At 44.0% G+C, this 22,241-nt stretch overlaps 3 protein-coding genes across 4 annotated transcripts; 1 reads left to right on the plus strand and 2 right to left on the minus strand.

Moving 5' to 3' along the window:
• Positions 1-1,748: 1,748 nt before the first annotated feature.
• Positions 1,749-16,667, minus strand: LOC140366892 (uncharacterized). Its single transcript, XM_072453093.1, has 17 exons — positions 16,474-16,667; positions 14,952-14,995; positions 12,341-12,979; positions 11,415-11,490; positions 11,059-11,344; positions 10,357-10,950; positions 6,105-6,185; positions 5,910-6,022; positions 5,754-5,812; positions 5,107-5,196; positions 4,987-5,030; positions 4,741-4,910; positions 4,087-4,157; positions 3,869-4,014; positions 3,641-3,785; positions 3,007-3,153; positions 1,749-2,933 (listed from the first exon to the last, which is right to left on the minus strand). Exons 3-17 carry the CDS (start codon positions 12,848-12,850, stop codon positions 2,655-2,657), a joined length of 2,811 nt encoding a protein of 936 aa, XP_072309194.1. The 5' UTR covers positions 12,851-12,979; positions 14,952-14,995; positions 16,474-16,667; the 3' UTR covers positions 1,749-2,654.
• Positions 16,668-16,736: 69 nt separating this feature from the next.
• Positions 16,737-19,822, plus strand: LOC140366893 (uncharacterized). Of its 2 annotated transcripts, none has more exons than XM_072453095.1 (2): positions 16,737-17,055; positions 17,384-19,822. In XM_072453095.1, exons 1-2 carry the CDS (start codon positions 16,854-16,856, stop codon positions 18,907-18,909), a joined length of 1,728 nt encoding a protein of 575 aa, XP_072309196.1. In that variant the 5' UTR covers positions 16,737-16,853; the 3' UTR covers positions 18,910-19,822. The 2 variants fall into 2 exon arrangements, with proteins under 2 accessions (XP_072309196.1, XP_072309195.1); XM_072453094.1 differs by having other exon boundaries at positions 17,375-19,821.
• Positions 19,823-20,217: 395 nt separating this feature from the next.
• Positions 20,218-21,138, minus strand: hcar2 (hydroxycarboxylic acid receptor 2-). The gene has a single exon (XM_072453527.1). The coding sequence runs from the start codon at positions 21,124-21,126 to the stop codon at positions 20,218-20,220; it is 909 nt and encodes a 302-aa protein (XP_072309628.1). The 5' UTR covers positions 21,127-21,138.
• Positions 21,139-22,241: the final 1,103 nt, after the last annotated feature.

The raw sequence follows: 22,241 nt of genomic DNA on the forward strand, positions 1-22,241 counted from the left end.
AAATTTGGTCAAATTCACATAAATGAAAACATTTGAATTCTGAATGTAAAAAAGCAACACTTATGAGTGTTGTTTAGAATTGTCTGTAAAAAGATCATACACTCTGGAATAAAGTGTTCTGGAGCAATCATTTAGAAAAGAAAAGTATCACTTAACAATATCCCAAAGTGAATTAAAGAGAAACTAACCGCAACAAGATGTAGGACCTTTAAAGGACTTGGACAATGGACTCAAGAGCAAGGCTGAAAGTACAGAAAAAGCTGAAGCAGGGAATGTCAAAGAAAACAGAAGCAGAGAGTGTGCGTCAGGAGAACTGCTGAGTGCCTCACATGAGCGTTCCAGAATGAACATGGAAACTATATGTGCAAAATTACTTAAATGGAGTAAAAGACAAGAGAGAAAGTGTGTGTTGAAGTATTTTTGTTGCTTGAAAAAACATGTAAGACAAGCCCTTAATGATAACAACTTGAGTTCTTGCTGTTTTAAAAACTCACCCAGGCCTGACTGAGTTATACAAAGCTCTCCAGAAAGGAATGGCACAGATGGGACAAAAACAAGCCAATTCCTTGGGACGGATGCCCTCTGAACCCAGCAGCTAATGCAGCCTCTGCTGCTCTAAGCAGTCATTATTGTTTCTGGAGAAGAGCAAAGAGCTGACACTCCAAGGCCACCACTGTTGAAGTCATGGTCCACAGGCCAAGTGAAGAAGCTTTTGGTCAAGAGCTCTTCTGTGACGTCCAAACCAAAGGGCACTTTAGCACTGACTCCAGCGTGATACCACGTCATTAAAACACTTTGACCTGTAAATTAATCAACAAAACACACAAGTTTCAACATTTGGAGCATTTAGGTTAGGTGGACTGGCATGAGATTGCTGCCTCTTCTTCTCAAAGTGCTGCGATGGCCCGAGGCCCCTGTCACTCACAATCTCCATCCGTCATCCTCATCTGCAACATCTGACTTTATCTTAATAGGCTGTTGTTGTGACATTCAATGAAAGAAGACAGCATCCATTCAGAAACAAAATAGCTATTATTACTCAAACCTTAATGAATGAAGAGGGAGCAGCAGGTCCAAGTCTGCTCTGCTGAATGTGCCAGTTGCACTTTTAATAGTTTCCATTGAACGCGTCACATTCCTCTGGCTTCTGTTGTGGACACATATTGTTAATATTGGTCTTCAATAATAAAGACAACTGTGGACATCCTGCTTCTATTGTTGCTCGACGTAGGTTGACTGCTCACAAGGGCCTGGAGTGAATGACAATGCGGCTTGTCATTGCTCGTGTTAAAAACAAAACAGCTGCTAACTCAATTTATAAATGTATTTTATCAAATGTGTAATATTATTTGGTGAGGGGTTAATACCTTAATCCTCTGCAACATAATAAACAGTCAACTGTACTAATGGTGATGTTTCATAATCAGTGAAGGACAAAATATGACTTTTCCCACAAAAAGCACTTTGATGATATAAAACCTGAAGTATTATTATTTTTTCCTTTGTAATTGGCAAACACAAGCACTTTCTAACTGATGACTATTATTATTATTTTTACATTTTCATTACCCTTTCACATAAGTGTTTCACCTTCACTTTAGAATATTGAGCAAATGTAAAATGTGTGCAAATGGCACACATTTTGTGTAATAATTTATGTGAAACAAAGTAAACATTAAAGTATAAAAAATATTTTCCTCAGATCGATTTATTCAGATAAGAGTTTGAAGGTAGAGGCCAAACTCACGCAACGTTATCAGGCAATATTTTATTTTCTACAAAAATGAAAATAACATTGGAAGACAAACATTAAAAATAAATCCTTCATTAAAAAGTGTCTATTACAACATATCACACTGGATGAAAAAAAAACATGAAACATAAAAGTGCAATTGACTTGGAAAGTACCTGACAGCAATCACCTCTGTACAACAGCGCCCTCTGCTGGCTCACATGAAACACATCCAGTTTGTACCGTGTGGAAAACAGCTAAAAAGCTAAATAAATTATAGGTCCAAAAACATGAACTCATGAATTCACAAAAATAAAATAGTTTTCTATAATAATCTAAAAACTTTGTAACAGATCCCCTGAGGATGCTTCATTAAAAGTGCATAACATAAAATACCTGTCAAGGTAAGGTTTTTTTTATAATAAGACTTTGGTGGTAGGTTACTCAGTGCCTCCAGAAATGTCTATATTATGAAACAGCATAGATACATCTGAGGGAACGCTCACTAACGGACCTCTGTGGGGGAAGCAATCCATTCATTTTACTGTAGAAGAGCTGCTCTATCACCCGCTGTACAACAACTTTAGGATGTACACTATACCAAATACAGACACAAAGATATGGAGAAGAACAGCACAATGTGTATAATTATCCAAGAATGCTAACGCCAGATGCAGGCTAAATTTTTGTATCTACAGAACAATCCATTTACTTTTCTGTTAAGTACTTTTTCCTTCCATTAAGACTCAGTTGTGACTTAACTTGAATAATTTGTATTTAAAATACACATAATTTGCCAGGAAACACGTTAGAAGGATGAAAAAGTTGCGTTTCTATTGAATCAATGGCAAGCTTCCCCCACATCAGACCACGCCTCCTCATATGACAACTGTATATATGAAGTTTCCCTCGGCATAACACTTTAATCCTCTTTATTCCATTTAGGAACGACCTTGCGATATGTTCTGCGCTCTGAAATGTTACGCTTGACTTTGACCACGGCGGGGGCAGCATCCTCCAGCTCCAGAGAGGGACTGGAGTGGGATTTCTTCAGTCCTCCCTCTTCAACCTCCTCCAGAAACTCAGGGCAAAGGTCTCTGTCAAAGCGGTGCAGGTCCGCGCTGTTCAACGTGCCGTCGTCCGAAGTCTTTGTGCCCTGCCACACCTGCAGCACTTGGATGTAGGCCTCGTAGCGGCAAATCTGATTCAAGGAGAGGATCACTTCAAAGTAATGCAAACAAATGAAAGCTTTGCCACATTTAAAGCCTGTGTACCTCATGTTGCAGGTATTCTCCTCTCAAACGATGCTCTTCCAGGTCCTTGGCTTTGGCTCTTCTGCCCTCTGGTGGATTCTCATGGAGGTACGACAGGTCCGCTCTGAAGGAGTCCAGCATTCCCACATGAGACTGCAGCTGACGGTCCTGGATCAAGAATAACAAATGAAAACAACAATTACTTAGGCGAATATACATTGAGACAGAACAACAAACAAACAACTAGAGGGCTGGCAAAACGGCTGCGATACGATTCATCGACTTATTGTGACTAGTTAAATATGATCACAGTGTTTTTTTTGATATTCGTGATTGTTATCTGCCCTATCCAAACTCTAAAACACATGTGGAAAGACCTTTTTTATAACAAAACCAAAATGTTTGAATAAAAATGTCCAAAAAGAACAAAAAAAAGACATTTAAAGACATATATAACATATTTCTGTTGGACTGGCATAATATCCTCCAACTATTGTTATCGAGATATTTATTTTCATCACCCGCCCCTAAAGTAAACTTGTATTTTCTCACAAGAATTCTCAGTTTCCATTGCAGTTCTTGTGTGATTCTGGTCAAAAACCGTCAAAGAAAAGTACAGAGTTCTGGACGCTAACGGTGAGCAATGCGTGATTACCAGTGTGTTTGCCGACTGCGAGGCGGGAAGAATCGGCCGGCAGAACCTCCGCTGGGAGCCCACGGCGGCGGGGAAAGGGGGCGACGAGTGAAGGGCGGACACCAGGTTGATGCGGTTGACCCACGACGCCATTTCCGCTTTCGATCTGGGGACAGGACAAAACGGTGACACGGGGCCCGGCTTTCCCCCTGCAACGACGGCATAAGTCCGAGCGACGGCGGGACTCACGAGGCTTGAAAGAGAAACACCCTCCAGTCGGCCGTCTGCAAGCGGAACACGTGCGGCCTCTTGGTGTACTCCGCCGCCTCTTCGGCCAGAGAGTGGTGCACGCTCACGACCTCCTCGCTGAGCTGCGGCTCCTGCCTGTACTCGTCCTGACGACCAAGCAGCAGCCCATTACACTCGGGCTCAACGGGCGTTTGAAAAAGAGCCTTCTTGACGCTTACCTTCTGGAAGTAGAGAACCATTCCGCGCAGCATGGCATTCAAAATCTTCCAGCCTCTTTTCCCCCACGGAGCTGCAGTGCAAATCAAATGGCATTAAGGGGCTGTAATTCCTGTTTATTAATAGTGTGCTAAGGATTTTTATGCACAACACCAGACATGGCGTGAATTAGCTGGGGTTTTGACAGTTTAATCGGCGTTTTCACTTCTTTTTACAGTTGGTTGGGCAATACTGACAAAAACGAACATCCCCAGTCTTTTTTTTGCAGCAATATTCACACGATATTTGAACAATGCTTCTGAAATGTGCTTGAATGTGCCTGCCAATCGAAAATTGGTTCAAGTATTGCGCAAGACGGACCATAAAATGAACCAGAAATGTGCCGAAATATCACTTTACCACCTTGTACCACTAGTCTCTTTTTGAGGTAATTAGTGCAAATCTCCGAAACAACAATTGTGATAGTATCTGTTTTACGATACATCTCGCACCTCTTCGACAAAGTTATTCTTTGCACAAGATCCTATTCATTTTGAAAGATTTAGCCAGGACCAGTCTTTAGTCGACCGTGACTTTCTGAAGTCCCCAAAAGCAGCTCTAATGACATTGTAAATGAGCAAATCTATCTGTATGTCCTTTTCCCTCCATGTACTTACTGCGCTTGCCATCCACATCGGCGTGGATCTTCCTCTGGAGAAAGCCCTGTTTGATCACTACTGCGTTCTTGTCATGTGGGACGTCAAGGAAAGGATTGGCTTTGGAGCGAAGCGGTGCCAAGACGCCGGTGTCTTCTTCCAGCAGCGCAGAGCTCAACTCCTCCTCGTCTCTTCAAAGCACAAAATACATCCAGGTTTGCAACATAAATAAAGAACTTTGAAAACGACTTGGGGAATGCGACTCACAAGGCCCATTGTAGTGGCTCAGCCTTGATGGAATTGTAAAGGCTCTGAAACGGAAAAGGAATCGTTATCGGGTCTGGCATTTTCGACCTTTTTGGAGTTCACGCCAGAAATAGCGTTTACCTTCAGGAGGTCCTTGTTGAAGTTTTGTCCTTCATTCATCCCGTCGAGGTTGGACACGAACTTGGAGGAGGACATGGACTTTCCTACATGCTATTGAGGGGAAAAGGAAACTCTTATGGCCAAGTTTAGGGCTGCAACTATCGATTATTTCAGGAGCCGACTATGCGGCGATTATTCAAAAGTCAAACTAGTATTTCTATTGTATAATGAGACGTTTATAATACATTATGACGCAAATACAGGTGGACATTTATTTATGGTGACTGACGACTTCAAGATAGAGAATATTTACAAATAAATAAATAGTCCCTGCGACGAGTTGGCCACTGCCCAGGGTGTACCCCGCCTAAGGCCCAAAGTCACTGGGATAGGCTCCAGTCACCCGCAACCCCGAAAGGGAATAAGCGGTAGAAAATGGATGGATGGATAAATAGTTTAGTATTTTTGAACGGTATATTTATCGTATATTTACCGTTGTTTGTCTTTGTCATAAAAGGTCTTTTTGTATAATCCAGTCTGTATAATCCAGACAGCAATTACAGAATATGACGATTTGTTATTGTCGACTAGCCACAAGAAGTACATTCATAGTTGCCGCCCCCGACGGGAAAGTGCACGTCACTCTTTAGAGGAGTGTCGTTTCTTACCTGTCCATGCAAGTCAGTGTTGAGCAGCATCATAGCGCACGTGAGAGCCAATACACACCCTGAGGATACACATACAAACGGGAGGGAAATGTATCAGTGCTGCCACCACGGCCCGTCATTCAAACCAAAAGGAGGACGATTAAGGCTCGTTCTCACCGGAAGAGGAGAAAGAGCCTCGGTTACACTCGAGATAGCGTCTGGAGAAATGCTGCAGGACCCGCTCTCTCTCCTGACTCTCGCCGATGAGAACAACCACGGCGAGGAAAGACCTGAGCGCACAGGAAACCAGATTTATGCGAAGGTTTACGAGCTGTAATTATAACTCCGCCGCATTCAGCGCCGCTCGATCACCTGAGAGCCTGGTCCAGAGTTTGCTCATCGAAGTCAAAGTATTTCAGGTATTCTTCTCCAACTGCGTGGCTGAAGTCGTTACTGCACAAAGACGAAAACAAACATTGCGTTTACTGTGGACGACGCCTTTGGAAATGCCCTCAATATCAAAAGACATTTTAAAATTACTTTAGCAGTCGCGAGAAATAACACAACACGACAAAACTGTTTCGCACAAGTCAACAAAGAGTAGACCAATTTGAAGTGCAATAATACAATATACAATAAATATATACAATAAATGATAATATTAAGTACATTTAAAGCCAGATAATTCAGTAAACATTATATACTATCATAAAAAATATAATAAAATATATAAAATAGTATCCATAGCTAATCATCTAAATCTTTTATTGAACCTAAACAGCTTGAATCATACCGTAATGCAAAAAATTTATTGCACTGAGGGGTGGGCGATATTGACAAAAATGTATGTCTTGTATTGCAAATTATACCAAACAACATACCGTATTTTCCGGACTATAAGTCGCACCTTTTTTTCATACTTTTGGCCGGGGTGCGACTCATACTTATATTTATACTCGTATACTTATAATGTACTTCGGAGCGACTTACATGTGATATTATTTGTTATTTTCACACTTGCAACCACATTTTATTCGGCTGGATTGAGTGTTTTCGTCGTGTCGTTGCGATGTGTCTTGGCTCTGAGCCCCCCGGCTCCGGCCCCGCCCCCCGCCCGGCGCCGTACCGCGTTTACACAAAGGAGGAACTCATGAAACTGCGGAGAACAGTCGTCTTACCCGGAGATCGTCACGTTATCCCGGCGGACATCCTAAGGAAAACGCAACGAGGCAGACGGGCTGCACGTAAACTCCGAGAGAAGAGAGGGACAAACAGGAAGTCGGTTCCCGCCGTAGTCATGGGTAACGTGAGGTCCCTTCAAAATAAAATGACGGAAATAGCGAGCCTCATGCGGTCCCAGAGGATTTATAGGGACAGCAGCGTCTTGATTTTCACAGAGACCTGGTTAACAGCAGAAATGCCAGACTCTATTGTAGGTTTGGACAATTTTCATCTGCTGCGGGCGGACAGAACGAGAGAATGCTTGAAGAAAAGAGGTGGAGGTCTGGCGGTGTATGTGAACACGAGCTGGTCCAAACCCGAACACTGCACAGTGAGGGAGCAGCTATGTAACAAGGATATTGAACTATTGGCTATTGGCATGAGGCCATATTATCTGCCCCGGGAGTTCTCACATGTGATTTTGATCGCAGTCTATGTGGCCCCGTCTGCCAATGCTGAAAATGCTTGTGAAGCACTGCTCTCCTGCACTTGTAGGCTGCAAACACAGCATCCACAGGCTCTCTTCCTCATCTCTGGTGACTTTAACCACGCTTCTCCCTCTTCTGTTCTACCAACATACACCCAGTATGTTACCTGCCCCACCAGAGAGAATAGAACATTGGACTTGTTTTTTGCCAACACCAAGGAGGCTTATTCTTCTTCCCCCCTCCCTCCCCTGGGCAGCTCGGACCACAACCTTGTACATCTGAGGCCTGTGTATGAACCCATCGTGCGCAGGCAGCCTGTGGTGTCCCGTGAGGTGAGGATGTGGTCTGCTGAGAGCGAGGAGGCTCTGAGGGACTGCTTCAGCACCACTGTCTAGACTGAGCTTTATGACCCACATGGGGAGGACATCAACACCATCACAGAGTGCATCACGGACTACATCAACTTCTGTTTTGAGAACATTGTTCCCTCCCGGACGGTGCGGTGTTTTCCAAACAACAAGCCATGGATTAACCGTGAACTGAAGGCTCTGCTGAAGGAGAAGAAGAGAGCCTTCAGGTCAGGGAACAAGGAGGAGCTGAGGACTGTGCAGAAGGAGCTGAGGAGGAAGATCAGGCAGGCTGAGGCCGGCTACAAGAGGAGGATGGAGGAGCAGCTGCAGCAAAAGAACATTCAGGGAGTGTGGAGGAGCCTGAAAACCATCTCGGGCTTCAAAATCCCCCCTGCCCAGACAGAGGGGGATCTACAGTGGGTGAATGATTTAAATGCTCACTTCTTTAGGTTTGATCGGTCACCCGCCCCTGCCCCTGCACAGCTGCATGCTCCCTCTTCCACAGCTGGACAATGCCCTGCATCTGTTCCTCTTCGCTTATCTGCCCCGGACCATCAGCTCCACACTTCGCCTGGACTCACCCATCCCCCCAGCACACGGTCCCCCTGCCAACCACTGACTGTCACAGCAGCACAGGTGAGGAGTGAGCTGAAGAGGATTAAAGTGAGGAAGGCAGCAGGACCTGATGGCATCAGCCCCAGGCTCCTTAAGTCCTGCGCAGATGAACTGTGTGGAGTTGTGGAGCATGTCTTCAACATGAGCCTGAAGCTGAGGGTGGTACCACAGGTCTGGAAGACCTCCTGTCTGGTACCTGTGCCTAAGACACCGTGCCCCAAAGACCTCAACAGCTTCAGGCCAGTGACTCTCACGTCCCACCTGATGAAGACACTGGAGCGGCTAGTCCTGGACCACTTCCGCTCCACCGTGAGCTCAGCCATGGACCTGCTGCAGTTTGCATATCGGTCTGGCATCGGAGTGGAGGACGCCGTCATCTCCCTGCTGCACCGCTCTCTCTCTCACCTGGAGAAGCCTGGCAGCTCTGTGAGGATTCTGTTCTTCGATCTTTCCAGCGCCTTCAACACCATCCAGCCGCTGCTCCTGAGGGACAAGCTGGAGACGGCTGGTGTGGAGTATGACCTGGCAGAGTGGATCCTGGACTACCTCACAGACCGACCCCAGTTTGTGAGAGCCCGGAACTGTGTGTCTGACACTCGGACCTGCAGTGTGGGGGCGCCCCAGGGCACTGTCCTCGCGCCCTTTCTCTTCACCCTTTACACTGCAGACTTCAGACATGACACGGACAGCTGTGTCCTGCAGAAGTTCTGACGACTCTGCCATCATCGGACTCATCACGGACGACGATGACGCGGAGTACAGAGGACTGGCGCAGGACTTTGTGGACTGGTGTCAGCGGAACCACCTCCTCATCAACGCGGGGAAGACCAAGGAGATGGTGGTGGATTTCCGCAGACGCCACCCCACTGCCCCTTCACCAGTGAACATCCAGGGACGGGACATTGAGAGAGTGGACTCATACAAGTACCTGGGTGTTCATCTGAACCACAAACTGGACTGGACTCATAACACAGACGCACTGTACAGGAAGAGCCACTGTCGGCTCTACCTCCTGAGGAGACTCAGGTCTTTTGGAGTGACAGGGCCACTCCTGAAGACCTTCTACGACTCTGTGGTGGCATCAGCCCTCCTGTACGGTGTGGCCTGCTGGAGCAGCAGCATCACAGAGAGGGAGAGGAGGAAGCTGGACAGAGTCATCAAGAAGTCCAGCTCCGTCCTGGGCTGTGCTCTGGACTCGGTGCAGGAGGTGGGGGACAGGAGGGTCCTGGCTAGATTCACATCTATGCTGGACCATGAGTGTCACCCCCTGCAGGACACTCTCTCCGCTCTGGAGAGCAGCTTCAGTGAGAGACTGATCCACCCTCGATGTGTGAAGGAAAGGTTCCGTAGGTCTTTCCTTCCTGCTGCTGTCAGACTTTATAACAAAAACTGTTAGTACTGAACACTCGCAATACTGACCTAACCATGTGCAATTCTGTCATATGTGCAATTGCTGTTGGAATTCATGTGCAATTCATGTGCAATTACTGTGAAATTCATGTGCAATCTATGTGCTGTCGTGACACATATTCATGTGCAATTACTGTCGTGATCACATGCAATGGTATTTATGTATTTATTTATTTATTTGTCTATGGGAGTTTTTATTTATTTATAGGGATCTTCTACTGAAAGTGTTTTTCAGACTTCCTATAAGTGATCTGTTCTTCTGTATCTACCTCTGTATCTTCCTGCGTTGCACCAATGAAATTTCCCCATGTGGGACAATAAAGGAATATCTTATCTTATCTTATTTCATACTCCAGTGCGACTCTATTATGCATTTTTTGCCTGGTGCGACTTATTGTCCAGAAAATACGGTACTCGCAATTCAAATTTTCAAAACTAACTTCTCGATATTATGCATGTTTTAATATACTGCCCACTTCTAATTGTATAAGCTGTAATGTCTTGAAAGATAAGTCGATACTGTGATTATCGTGACAGGTCTACAACGTTTGACGGTGGTTTTAGAAGTTGGGCCGTGGAGGGAAATAAGAACTGACTTACTCTTTATCGAGGTGTTTGACCACATCTTTCCGCTGGATGCCGTCCAACTTGAAAAGCCTCTCGGCCAAAAGACGTGCCTCTTCTCTGTCCAAGTCGCCGTTCACGTGAGGCTCCACAGTTTGATCGACCTCCAACTGCTGCCCGTTTTCCCCAACCGGCTCTCCTCGCACCCCGTTTTCACACCCTTCGGCGGCCTCCTCTTTGACCTCATAAATGACCTCCATCTCTTCTTCCGCGGGCGGCGGATCGTCACGCGGCACCAGAACCCGGTCGGACGCAGCATGTTGCGATTGTGCGTTCATGCCAGTCGTACGGTCTTCCTGCAGACTGAACGCCTCTGAGGGGTTTGCGTGTGCGGCGCTCCCACCTGCCGTCACTTCACTGACCCCCGTTTGCTCTTCCTCGTCCGCTTGCTCACGCTGCACATTTTCAGAAGCATCTTGGCACATGACTGGCTTGCTCTTCGGCTCCTCGCAAAAATGGTCCGAATTGTATTGTTCTAAATCCTCCAGAAGCTGCTGCAAATCAATTAGCTTGTCCGGGTTTATGATGAAGCCCGTTTCATCTGGTCGCAGTTCCTCAGCAGCGACTTCCCTACACATGATAAAGGAACGTTTCAATGGGGGTTCTCCATAACAACGCTGCACAGTGTTGTGCACACATTTCCTGTTCTGCTTTTCATAGAGAAGTATCCATACTCACTGTGCACTCAGATGGCTTGCAGCTGTGGCCTCTTCATTAGTCACAAGCTGCTCCTGGTCTCCTCCCCCTGCGATTTCATCACCGTTTAGTAAAACTGGCTCTTCCTCCAACTCTGTCTGTCCCGTCAGCAAAGTGTCAGTGTCATCAGGACTCTCTGCCAGCCGTAAATGCTCAATATCGTCCTCTATGAATCCAGCAAACTGAATTTCTACACAACTGTGTATGAAGTCCGCTTCAACAGTTTCTCTGTGTTTCTGCCCTTGTAGACATGGCCTCAACGATGTACCTTGAAAACATGATACAAGTATGTTATAAACAAGGTGAGTATAAAAATAAACTGGCTTTAAAGTACTTACCAAAATGATGGTCCAACAGCTCAGAATGTTCCTCTTCCTGTGTTCTCTGAGCTTTTGTGCTTTTCGTGTCACAAGGCTGAAATGTACAAACGCAGACGGTAATTGTTATTTTATTTTAAACTGACAACAACAGAACCCGACAGATCAGCGTGAAAATACTCAAATACCAACATCTTAAAGATGCCAACGAAAATAAATATTCAACTGATGGTGTAGTGCTGACTAAGTCCTTTTGTCACTAAGGATGTCACAAATGATGTCACAAAGGATATCAAATAGTAGCGTTACAATTATTGTACACAGTTGTACTATAAAAATGTATTATAAAAATAAAGTCTGGCGGTAATGTAACACTTGGAGCTTGGAGCCAGCCGCCATAAAACACCATAGAAGAAGAAGAAGGTATATGTCTTATTCTTTAGACTTTTCAAAAGAAAAGTCATCGCTCCTTCTTCTTCTTCTTTGGTCTTTTATGGCGATTGGTATCCAAGTGTTACATTACCACCACCTGCTTTATTCTTTAGACTCTATTCTTTATTCTTGAGACTTTATTCTTCTTTAGACTTTATTCATTACTGAATAGTAACACTTACCACTTACTTGGATACCAAGAAGAAGTCACAATTTTACCATTATTCATTCATGTTCACACTATGACCAAACAAACAACAATGGAATCCTTCATTCTCTTTCTTTGACAAGTCTAGCTTTATGACTATCACATAAACTGCCAGATAAAAAGTACTTTACATTTAGTCTCACTTCTTTTATAGATTTAACTGAAACAAAACGATTCTCACAATTATTATTTATTCATTTTTACAATAAAATTCTGACCTGAATAATCCCCATTAGCGATTAACCGAACAATCACGATCATCTCTATTTGTTACACAATATTAAAAAGGTTATTAACGCGACTTTACCTTTAAACTGGGTCCCATCCATTCCGACTCCGAGCAGAGAAGAAGCCACGAATCGAACTCGTCTTGTTCCTCGGTCTCCGCTTCTTTGAAAAGATCACTATTATCACTTTCAGCATGGATGGGGAAGGAAGCGTTGAGGGCTTGTGTCAGACTGTCAGAGTCCAGCCGATTGGCCACAGCGTTGTCCGTCACAAGCGGCGGCGTCCCGGAGCTCGGCCTCGGCATTTCCCACTCCACTGTAGACAGCGACAGAGGCGTGTTGCAAACTGACCATATTATTTGTTCCCAAGTCTCCGTCTGCGCCGCAGTACCTTTGTCGTCCGTGCAGAAATAAACACGTGGCGGCTCCTCTTCCTGCGTTACAAACAATTCCGCGCGCTCATTTGCAACGGCATCTGGCTGTCCATTGAGGTATTGATGTTCTGAAGAGGTCCGTGGTTCTTGGCAAGGCGCAAAGAGCACTGAGTTTGCGGCTTCAGGAAGTGAGGAGCACAGGTCGTCCTCCTCCATTTGCAAGTCACTTTTGGGTCAGAGAGGTTGTAATGGAAAAACAGCATGTAGCTTAAGAAGAGCTGACCTTTGGGTAACGGGACAGTTATAAATCTGTCATCTGACTGCAGCACAAAAGTGGAGCCTGATCTGAAATACAAGAAAGAATCCATCAATTAGGTATTTTGATACCTCTAGCTTGGGCGATCAATACAAAGCCCGGCCTCTGATACAAATGCACAGGAGATTATCTGAGGCACTTCCTGGAAGAGAAATACATCAAGTGGTACATTATTGATTATTTGAACAAACTTACCATATGTTAAAAATCATCCAATGAAAGTTTTGTCCCACAGATGGCTTGTTTTCCTTGTTTTCTGAGCACAATAATTTCCTGCACAATACACGCATTTCTACTTCCTGACAGCAGAAAGTGAGAATGGTGCAGAGAAAAAAGGAGTAGACATGGTGGTGGGCGGAGCTGATGGGCTGTATCTTGTTCCAAGTGTCTGCACGTTCTAACTATCTGTGTTTATCATTATCTGCCTGCACCAATGTGACCTTCGCCCGAAGAGCGTGAAGGAGGCTTTACCTTCATCACTGTTGACAACACAAACAGTCTCTGTCTCACCAACACTGCGACTGACAACAAAAATATTAGCTGTGCCAATGTGATTATGAGAGGACAATCACGAGAGTTGCTAAAAACACCTTGCATAAGTATATTTTCACCTTCATTTACAGCCTTCTGAGCTGACGCTGCAGCTCTGAACCTTCAGGTGCAACCAACACATCCGGGACAGACCCTCACCACATTTCCTGCACTAGTCAGTTCCTGTTGAAGTTCAAGCAACTGTATCGGACATTATACTGAGCTTCAGGCTGAGTGAATCTCAAGTTACTGAGATGTTGTGTCTAGGGATGTCATGATTGTCATTTTTTGTGTTGCGATTATTGTGAGAAAAAACATCAAGAGTTAACGATTATTCATGGTTATTGAGACTGTGCCTAAACAACAGTAAACTCTTCAATTTGATTTCATTCCTGTGAACATGTTACTTTTCCTCAAGTTTGTGATCGGCTTTACAAAATTAAACTTTTCGAAAGACAAAATAAAGTTAAATGTGACTAAAACAGCCAGATTAAAAAAAAAAGTTATTTACATTTAGCTCTATTTTTTGGACTCTAGATTACACAAAAAATCCTGAAATTATGACGATTATTATTTTTTGGTTCTTACGATTATATTATGACCTGAATAATCACGATTATCGATTAACCGATCGATAATCTTGACTTCCCAAGTTGTGTCATTGTGTCCAAATCTAGTTGTATTTTGTGTGTGTGAGTTACCCGAAAGCGGTAGTCAGACAATATTATGCCAGTCCAACAGAAAAGTGTTAAAATATGTCTTTAAATGTATGAATCACGGTTTAATTATGAGAAATATGTGAAACGTTGGGAAAACAAATCACAAAAGTGCAGAAATATCACCTTATATCTCTGCAGGATCTGTACGTCTCCAGGGCTCTGGGACGAGCAGGATCACAGCCGACCCTTCTCACCCTGGACACAGACTATTTGAGCCACTCCCCTCAGGCAGGAGGCCACTCCCCTCAGGCAGGAGGCCACTCCCCTCAGGCAGGAGGTTACAGTCCATCCGGACCAGAACCTCCCGCCACAGGAACAGTTTCTTTCCCTCATGCACACTTGACTCCAGCCACTTTAACAATAATTCAACCAATACTATTCATGCACTTTCTGCACTATTTCCGACCATCTGTACATTTTTGTGTAAATATCTGTGTACATACCGAGAGTTCCTAAGTTTGCAAACTGTGTTCAATGACAATGACAAAAAACGTTTTTTGATTCTGATTCTGACCCACCTGCTATATGCTCGCGTACCCCAGGTTGGAAAACACTGGCCTATGTAATACATTAATTAAGGTGTAATTACATTATAAGATAAGATAAGATAAGATAATCCTTTATTGTCCACACATGGGGAAATTTCATTGATACAACGCAGTAGATACAGAGAAAAAGGACAGATCACAGAATATGTATCAGCTAGCTCCAATAAAAGAAAAGAAGAAAATGTGTAGAAAGCATGACTTACCCCCGCCAGGTTTAATATCATATGACCTCGTGCCTTGTGTGGTTCTGTGGGAAAAAATAGGGAATAATATTACACATAATTCGGCTTCTGATCGATCCCTCATCTTTGCTAGTCTCTATCCAAGTAGGAAAAATGTTCACTTGCACGCCAAAAATCTGATCATTATCTGATTTCTGGAGTTGTCGGATCATTGAAATGTCATGTACACGGTTCCATTTGATGGGAAAGGTATGCAAAACTAACGTGGCAAGACAAAAATGAAAGTGACATTGAAAGAGCTATTATAAAATTTATTGCACTTTTTCTTCCAAATACAACTGTTTACTCAAAACACACACACACACACACACACACAAATTTACATGTGTCTACAAGTGTTTTTGATGATCAGATTGGTTCTGTGCATATAACACACACCATGTATTACATTTTTACTGACCAGATAAATGTACCCATAGTATACAGAACAGCATTGATTATTTAAGAAATGGCTGGTGAAACTAAATCAACAGTGTGGTGAGTAGAGACACGCAGAGCCCCACCCTTAGTCTTAAAGACATGTACAAACACACTGGACAGGTAAGAGCAGTGGTCCAACCTCATTCCTGTAAATACAACTCTAGAGCAATAGTATCATGTTGGCCACACATCCTCATACACGCTGATGTTATCTGAGGCTGTATTTATTTATGCAGAAGCACTCTACGTTTAAAATGTGCTCTTTTATAGGGGTTTAGTAATACTTTTATCCATCAGACTTGTAATTGCTTCTCAGGCCCAAGAATTTCCTTCAGGATTAATAAAGTGATTTAAAAATAATAATGGTTGAAGATAGATGTGAGAGAAAGCAACCACAATATTATCTTTCACACATGTATAATTAAACAAACTGAGCCTGCACTGGGAAAGACTTCTGTTATATAACGTTATGTTACGTTATATCAAATAGTGGGTAGTTTTAGTGCACAATACGGTACTTCATTCTACTCCTTTTGTGCACAAAAACGTATGATATGAATATAATGTGAATGAAAGACATGCATAATATAATAAATACAATAACCTAACATACAGGTCACTTAAATGTGTTGTTTTGTTTCACTGCTTTACTTCAGTGTCATTATCTGCAGAGTGACTATTCTAAACTCGCCGTAAGAATCATCTATTTAAAACAACGTTCATCTTAGTTAATAATTCATTTGATGTTTGCCGGACTATGAAAAGGCAAAGCTTCAGGTAACGTTACAAAATATGTCATCTCGGTGTGTGTTTGACCCCTTTTGACAGCTCGGGAGTCAAAAAGGCATTTGCAAAGGTTTGACTTGCTCTTTGTTGCGTCTGTGCTGAGGATGTTTTTCATTGTGCTGCAGTTCACCATCTCGTCTGTCATTTAGAAAGACTTAGTTCCTTCCATCGCACTGCAAACTCGAGTTTGTGTGTGAAATAGCTTTAAAATGGAGCAGCATTTGTCTATTTGGCGTGTTAAGCTAGCATTTGACTAGCGTTAGCATTTATAAATTACCGTAGGAATTCAGGCGCTGGTTTCTTCTGCAAGGTCTCCGCCGCGATAAAGATAAATAAAAGACTGTTTTGTTGACTGGACGAAACCAGAGTCATCGCTATTTTATGGGAAATTGTCTACTGATGAAAAACGCGTTGTTGGCGTGTTGTTTGCGTCGTTTATAATTCGAAAGCATCCTCAAAAGCGTCATAGTGATCTTCGGTACCGGGCTGAGAGGTTCCACCCGGCGCCTGCAGAGGGCGCTACTCGCGGCGCCGCGCAGCCAAAACAAACCCCAGCGCTCTTTGTTTGTTCTGCGCATAAACAGCTCTTATTCCCATTTAACGGGACTTTTCCCGCTATCTTAAAACGCATGCGTGTTTATTTAGAGTTGCTGCAACATGTCCGAGTCCCTGGAGCTCAAAATGGCCCTGGAGTTTTCGTTAAATCAGATTTTTAAGGCGACTGTGGGCGACATAATGGACTCAGTGGACAGGACGCTCAGTGAATACCAGGGGAAAATACACAGGATCGAGAGCGAAAATGAAGGCCTGAAGCGGCTTTTGTTTGCTCAAAATTGTGCTGAGGCCGTCCCAGTAGCAGGTACAGTGCTGGAAAAGGCGATGTATTTTTTTTTTTTTTACTTAACGGCTAATTTAACACATCTTTTTCTGAGTCAGCTGCCAGTATGGCGGCGCCCAAGGCCAGTGTCCAGTCATCGTTAGGCCACGTAAAAGCTAAACTCTCGGTCTATTCACGTTAACACCTTCTGTCTTTGCTCAGACACACTTAGACCTAAAGCCAACACATTATAAATAAAACCAATTGAGTTTCAGAAGTAGACTAGATGCAAATGCATTGTTGCTGTGTTGGCTATTTCACAGTCTGCTGTTATTGTCTTCTAAATCTTTCTGTGTTTTAGTTTTCACAGATGCCACAGCTGAGCCAAGAAAAGAAGTGATTGAACCATGTCTGGTGCCAGACAGTGTCTCTGGACAATCTTCATTCAAGATGTCCATTTGCAGCAGTGACAAGAAGAGCCGAAGGAAACAAAAACCCACAACAAGAGAGAGTCAGGCGCTGCTCTTCAATTCGCCTCAAACAAACAACACAGTTCTAGAAGAATGTCCAAGCCCGTCAATATTGAGTATTTTATGCCATACACAAAAACTTGAAGTAGAATCCAATTCTGATCAAATTGGAGCAGTTGATCTCTCATATTCATCATCATTTATGAAACCAATTAAAACGGAATGTGTTGATGAAGGCTATACACATGAAGAGTCATACACACATCTGCAGATAACACAAGTGAAAGAGGAGCCAGTCAGTGATCACAGTGACGCTGATCTTAATGAAGCTCATGACTCAAGTTTGGAAAATACAAACATTGACGATGAAGTCAAGGCAGAAATAGACTCACAAGACGAGCTTGAACCTGATGAGCACCAGGACTTGGACACAGAAATAAATCCTGTGCTCAGTCAAGAGTTCATGCCATTGGAAGAAGAACCAGAGGAGGGGGGTGAGTTTGAAGACTACTTGGACATGCGTGACAATTTTTTGCGTTGTCCTATCTGTCCCGAAACATTCAATCGTGCAGCTTTACTCAATATGCACCTGAAAGTGCACAAAGGTGAGAAGATCCATGGCTGCTCCTATTGTGGAAAACGATTTAGCCGTTCTGAGGTTCTGAAAGCTCACAAGCGGACTCACACTGGAGAACGGCCGTACAGCTGTAACCTCTGTAGTAAAACATATGCCCACCCAAGCCAGCTGAGGGTGCACAAACGACTGCACACAGGCGAGAAACCCTACACATGCTCCTTCTGTGACAGAAGCTTCACGGAGCACAACCAGCTGAAAGTGCATCTGAGGACTCACACTGGGGAGCGACCTTACGGCTGCAAAGACTGTGGCAAAACTTTCAGTAACGCAGGAAACCTGCGCATCCATGAGAGGATCCACACGGGCGAAAAGCCCTACTGCTGTGCTCAGTGTGGCAAGAGATTCAACGGCCTCGGGGACCTAAAGACTCACTACAGGATTCACACCGGCGAGCGGCCTTACACTTGTGAACTATGTAAAAAGACCTTCAGCCAGACCGGACACCTCACCATACACATGAGAATGCACACAGGAGAACGTCCTTACAGCTGCACTGAGTGCGGTAAAAAATTCACTGTGGCCAGCAGTCTCAAGCTGCACTTGAGGACTCACACAGGGGAGAAAGAGTACTCCTGCTCCTTCTGCAGCAAGAGATTTAGCCGTGCTGGACACCTCAAGCGGCATGAGCTGGTCCACACCAAAGAGCGTGTCTATCTGTGCAGCCACTGTGGGAAGACTTACACTGACCAATCCTCACTAAGAAAGCACCAGAAGCTGCACGAAGCCCAGGATCAGACTTTAGAGGGCACCAGCAGTGCGACTGAACCAAACAATAGTATGACAGTATGAAAATGTCACTTTATGACAACCTCGACCAAATAATTTTAACAAAAACAAAGATTTCTTAAGGGGAAAAGTGTTTTTTTTTATATATATTGCCCCTTGGTTATGTCCAACTTTAATGTGCAGAGATTTGTGTAAACACAGTTGAATGATCTGGACAAGTATCCTAGAGTATGACTGTACTGGGATAGGCAAACATGGTCTGAAATAGACATTTTTTCTGTGAATTACCTGTAGTGAAATTAAGGCTGAGAAATACAGATTTTTCCACAGACCCAGTGAAATAAATGTTCTCTGTCATTACCACCAGAGGTTCATCCTCATGGTATTGACACTGTGGCTTTTTAATACAGTGTTAAAAATATTATTAGTTATTTTCCCATCCCTACACCTGAATAAAAACATTTAAAGATCAAATAGTTCTGTATAATCATAATATATCAGTCAACCACAGTTGTGTGGTGTTTTAGATATATGATTTGACATTGATTTGTGGAAACCACAATTTAGTATTTTTACACCAATTATTGTAACATCAATATAACTTTATCTCCGAAGGACATAACATGCCTTGTTTACTGATTGTGTTGGAGACACCGCAAAGGACCTATGATTAAATGTATGATTGTGTGTATTTTAGGTCAAGATAGAAATTCTAATACTGGATTATTGTGTAATACTGTTCCTGCTCAGATTCAAAATGAGCAGTTTTCAATGACTGCACATGTCTGTGGTGTTTGTGGTATTGTCATTGAATTGGAAATATTTCTCATGAACAGCTAATGTTGTATTATGGTCTTAAATGTCAATTGGAAGTACAATAGGCCTTAAAACAGCATAGACTGAAATAAACTGTTGTTCAATCTCTTTCAATCGTATTGACATTTATTGATATGTGACATATTTCTGATTTGAAGGAGAGTTTATTTTGCTCATGTCTTGACACAGTATTGGCAAAAGGGCTAAACTTAAGTCCTGCTGATTTTTTTTTTTTTTTTTCTGTGAATGAAGACTTGAAAATAAAGACATGCATTATTCCAATTGCACTTTTATTCAAGAAGGCATTCAAACATGTCTCTATAGATCGACAATTGACATAAGTGTGTGGTTTATGCCCTTCCCTTTTAGAATGAAGCAATGTTACATTTAAAAGCAGGAAACAGAATCTCAAAAACTTTCCTTTTTAAAAAACGTTTTCTTTTTTTTGCCTGTAGGCTTTATTAGACAGGAAAGGGCAGTGTGAAATGGGGATGAGAGAGAGGGCAGGTTATGTTAGAGTCTGGATTCGAACCATGACATTGCCCACAGTAATCTTCATACTAAACAGTTTGCTGACTGCTCCGTTTGACTTGTGCTGGTCTGACAGCAGTTCAGTCTCAGAGGCAGCTCTTTGGACAGATAGAGCATGGGCTGAATGCTGCTGCTGAAGTCCATCAAACCAAAGGCCACATAGTGAATGTAGCAGCGGAAGACATCAGGGGAAAAGTACTCTTGAAAGGGGAACAGGGCCACGGGGGGAAAGTAGTTGAACACAATGATGGCCAAGATAATCAGAACCATTTTGAAAGCCCTCTTCTTAACTGGATGCATTTCGTCCCTGCCCGGCCCGGACTGACGCAGCGCCCACAAAATGACAATGTTACAGAAGACCATGAATCCAAACGCTGTGAGGATCATTCCCGTGAACACCTTCTCAAAGTTGACGATGTTGCCTACACACTTGGCTGCGGCGTAGGCCAAAATGACCAGCCAGACCAAGATGGCAAGAACTGCTCTGTCTTTGCGGTCCTTGAGCTTTGTGAAGGTTATGGGATGGACCACGGCCATGTATCGGTCCAGGCAGATGCAGGACAGAAAGAGAGGAGAGGTATCCTTGATGCCGTAGAAGAAACGCAGAATATACCAAGTGCTGCTGTCGGTGAGGAACACGATGTTGGCCAGTTCCAGAGGCGGGATGAGGCAGAATAAGACATCCAGTACGGCCAGTTGCAGGATGAAAATGTCAGAGGTGGACGAGTCTCCCTTGTTTTTATGGATGAGCCACAGCACCGAGATGTTGGCCGGGATCCCGAGGAACATGTTGATGAACTGCAGCGTCAGATACCAGATCAAGACGGCGGGCATCATCATGCACGCCTCGTACACGGTCTTCTCACCCTCTGTGGTGTTGCCGGGTCTGTGAGAGATGAAGAGCAGCGAGGAGTTTATGTAGAAGCGCTCCATGTCGACTCTCCACCAAAACGCACCGGCAAAGTACAATCTGTAAAAACAGCAGGGACAGAAAACACCTTTAGGAAAATGGCTTGCTTTAACCTATAGCATTACGTTCATGGATCTCGAGATAATTGGCTCGAGCCAACTCGGGCGTTTTTGACCCCCTGAACATTGATGAAAGTCACACTTGGGGGCATAGGTCACACATGGGGACATAGGTCACACATGGGGGCATAGGTCACACATGGGGACATAGGTCACACATGGGGACATAGGTCACACATGGGGGCATAGGTCACACATGGGGACATAGGTCACACATGGGGACATAGGTCACACATGGGGACATAGGTCACACATGGGGGCATAGGTCACACATGGGGACATAGGTCACACATGGGGACATAGGTCACACATGGGGGCATAGGTCACACATGGGGACATAGGTCACACATGGGGACATAGGTCACACATGGGGACATAGGTCACACATGGGGGCATAGGTCACACATGGGGACATAGGTCACACATGGGGGCATAGGTCACACATGGGGGCATAGGTCACACATGGGGACATAGGTCACACATGGGGACATAGGTCACACATGGGGACATAGGTCACACATGGGGGCATAGGTCACACATGGGGACATAGGTCACACATGGGGGCATAGGTCACATGGGACATAGACGCGATCGGCTCGGCCCAAACTTGAATAAAATGGAGGTTGTGAGAACGCCCGTCACAACAGCGGCGACTAAAAAACATGAAACTCTTAATCTTTGGCCTAGGCACATGAGACTTGGGACAGTGATAGAGCTACCTTTGACCTCTGACCTTTGAGGAGTAAAACGCACCTGGCAGCGTCGCTCTATGATAAACAGGAAGTCAGCCATGTCGAATCAAAGTGGCGCCGCCACGTTTAACTTTTTTTTTTCAAAATCGTCCTTGTCCTAGGTTTTTCGTCCGATCGAGCTCAAAACAACACCTTTTGCATCTAAAGATATTGAAATTTAATAAATATTCAAAAGAATGTTGATATTCCTTACGGTCTCCACGTAACACGCCCCCAAAAAAGGCTTAATTTTCAGTGTTTTCAAGGACAAGTCACGCCTATTGGAAA

Source organism: Eucyclogobius newberryi, unplaced genomic scaffold, assembly GCF_026437365.1.
Source record: "Eucyclogobius newberryi isolate DKJ021-1_F unplaced genomic scaffold, fEucNew1.0.hap1 SCAF_2, whole genome shotgun sequence".
In the NCBI taxonomy this organism is placed as follows: domain Eukaryota; kingdom Metazoa; phylum Chordata; class Actinopteri; order Gobiiformes; family Gobiidae; genus Eucyclogobius; species Eucyclogobius newberryi.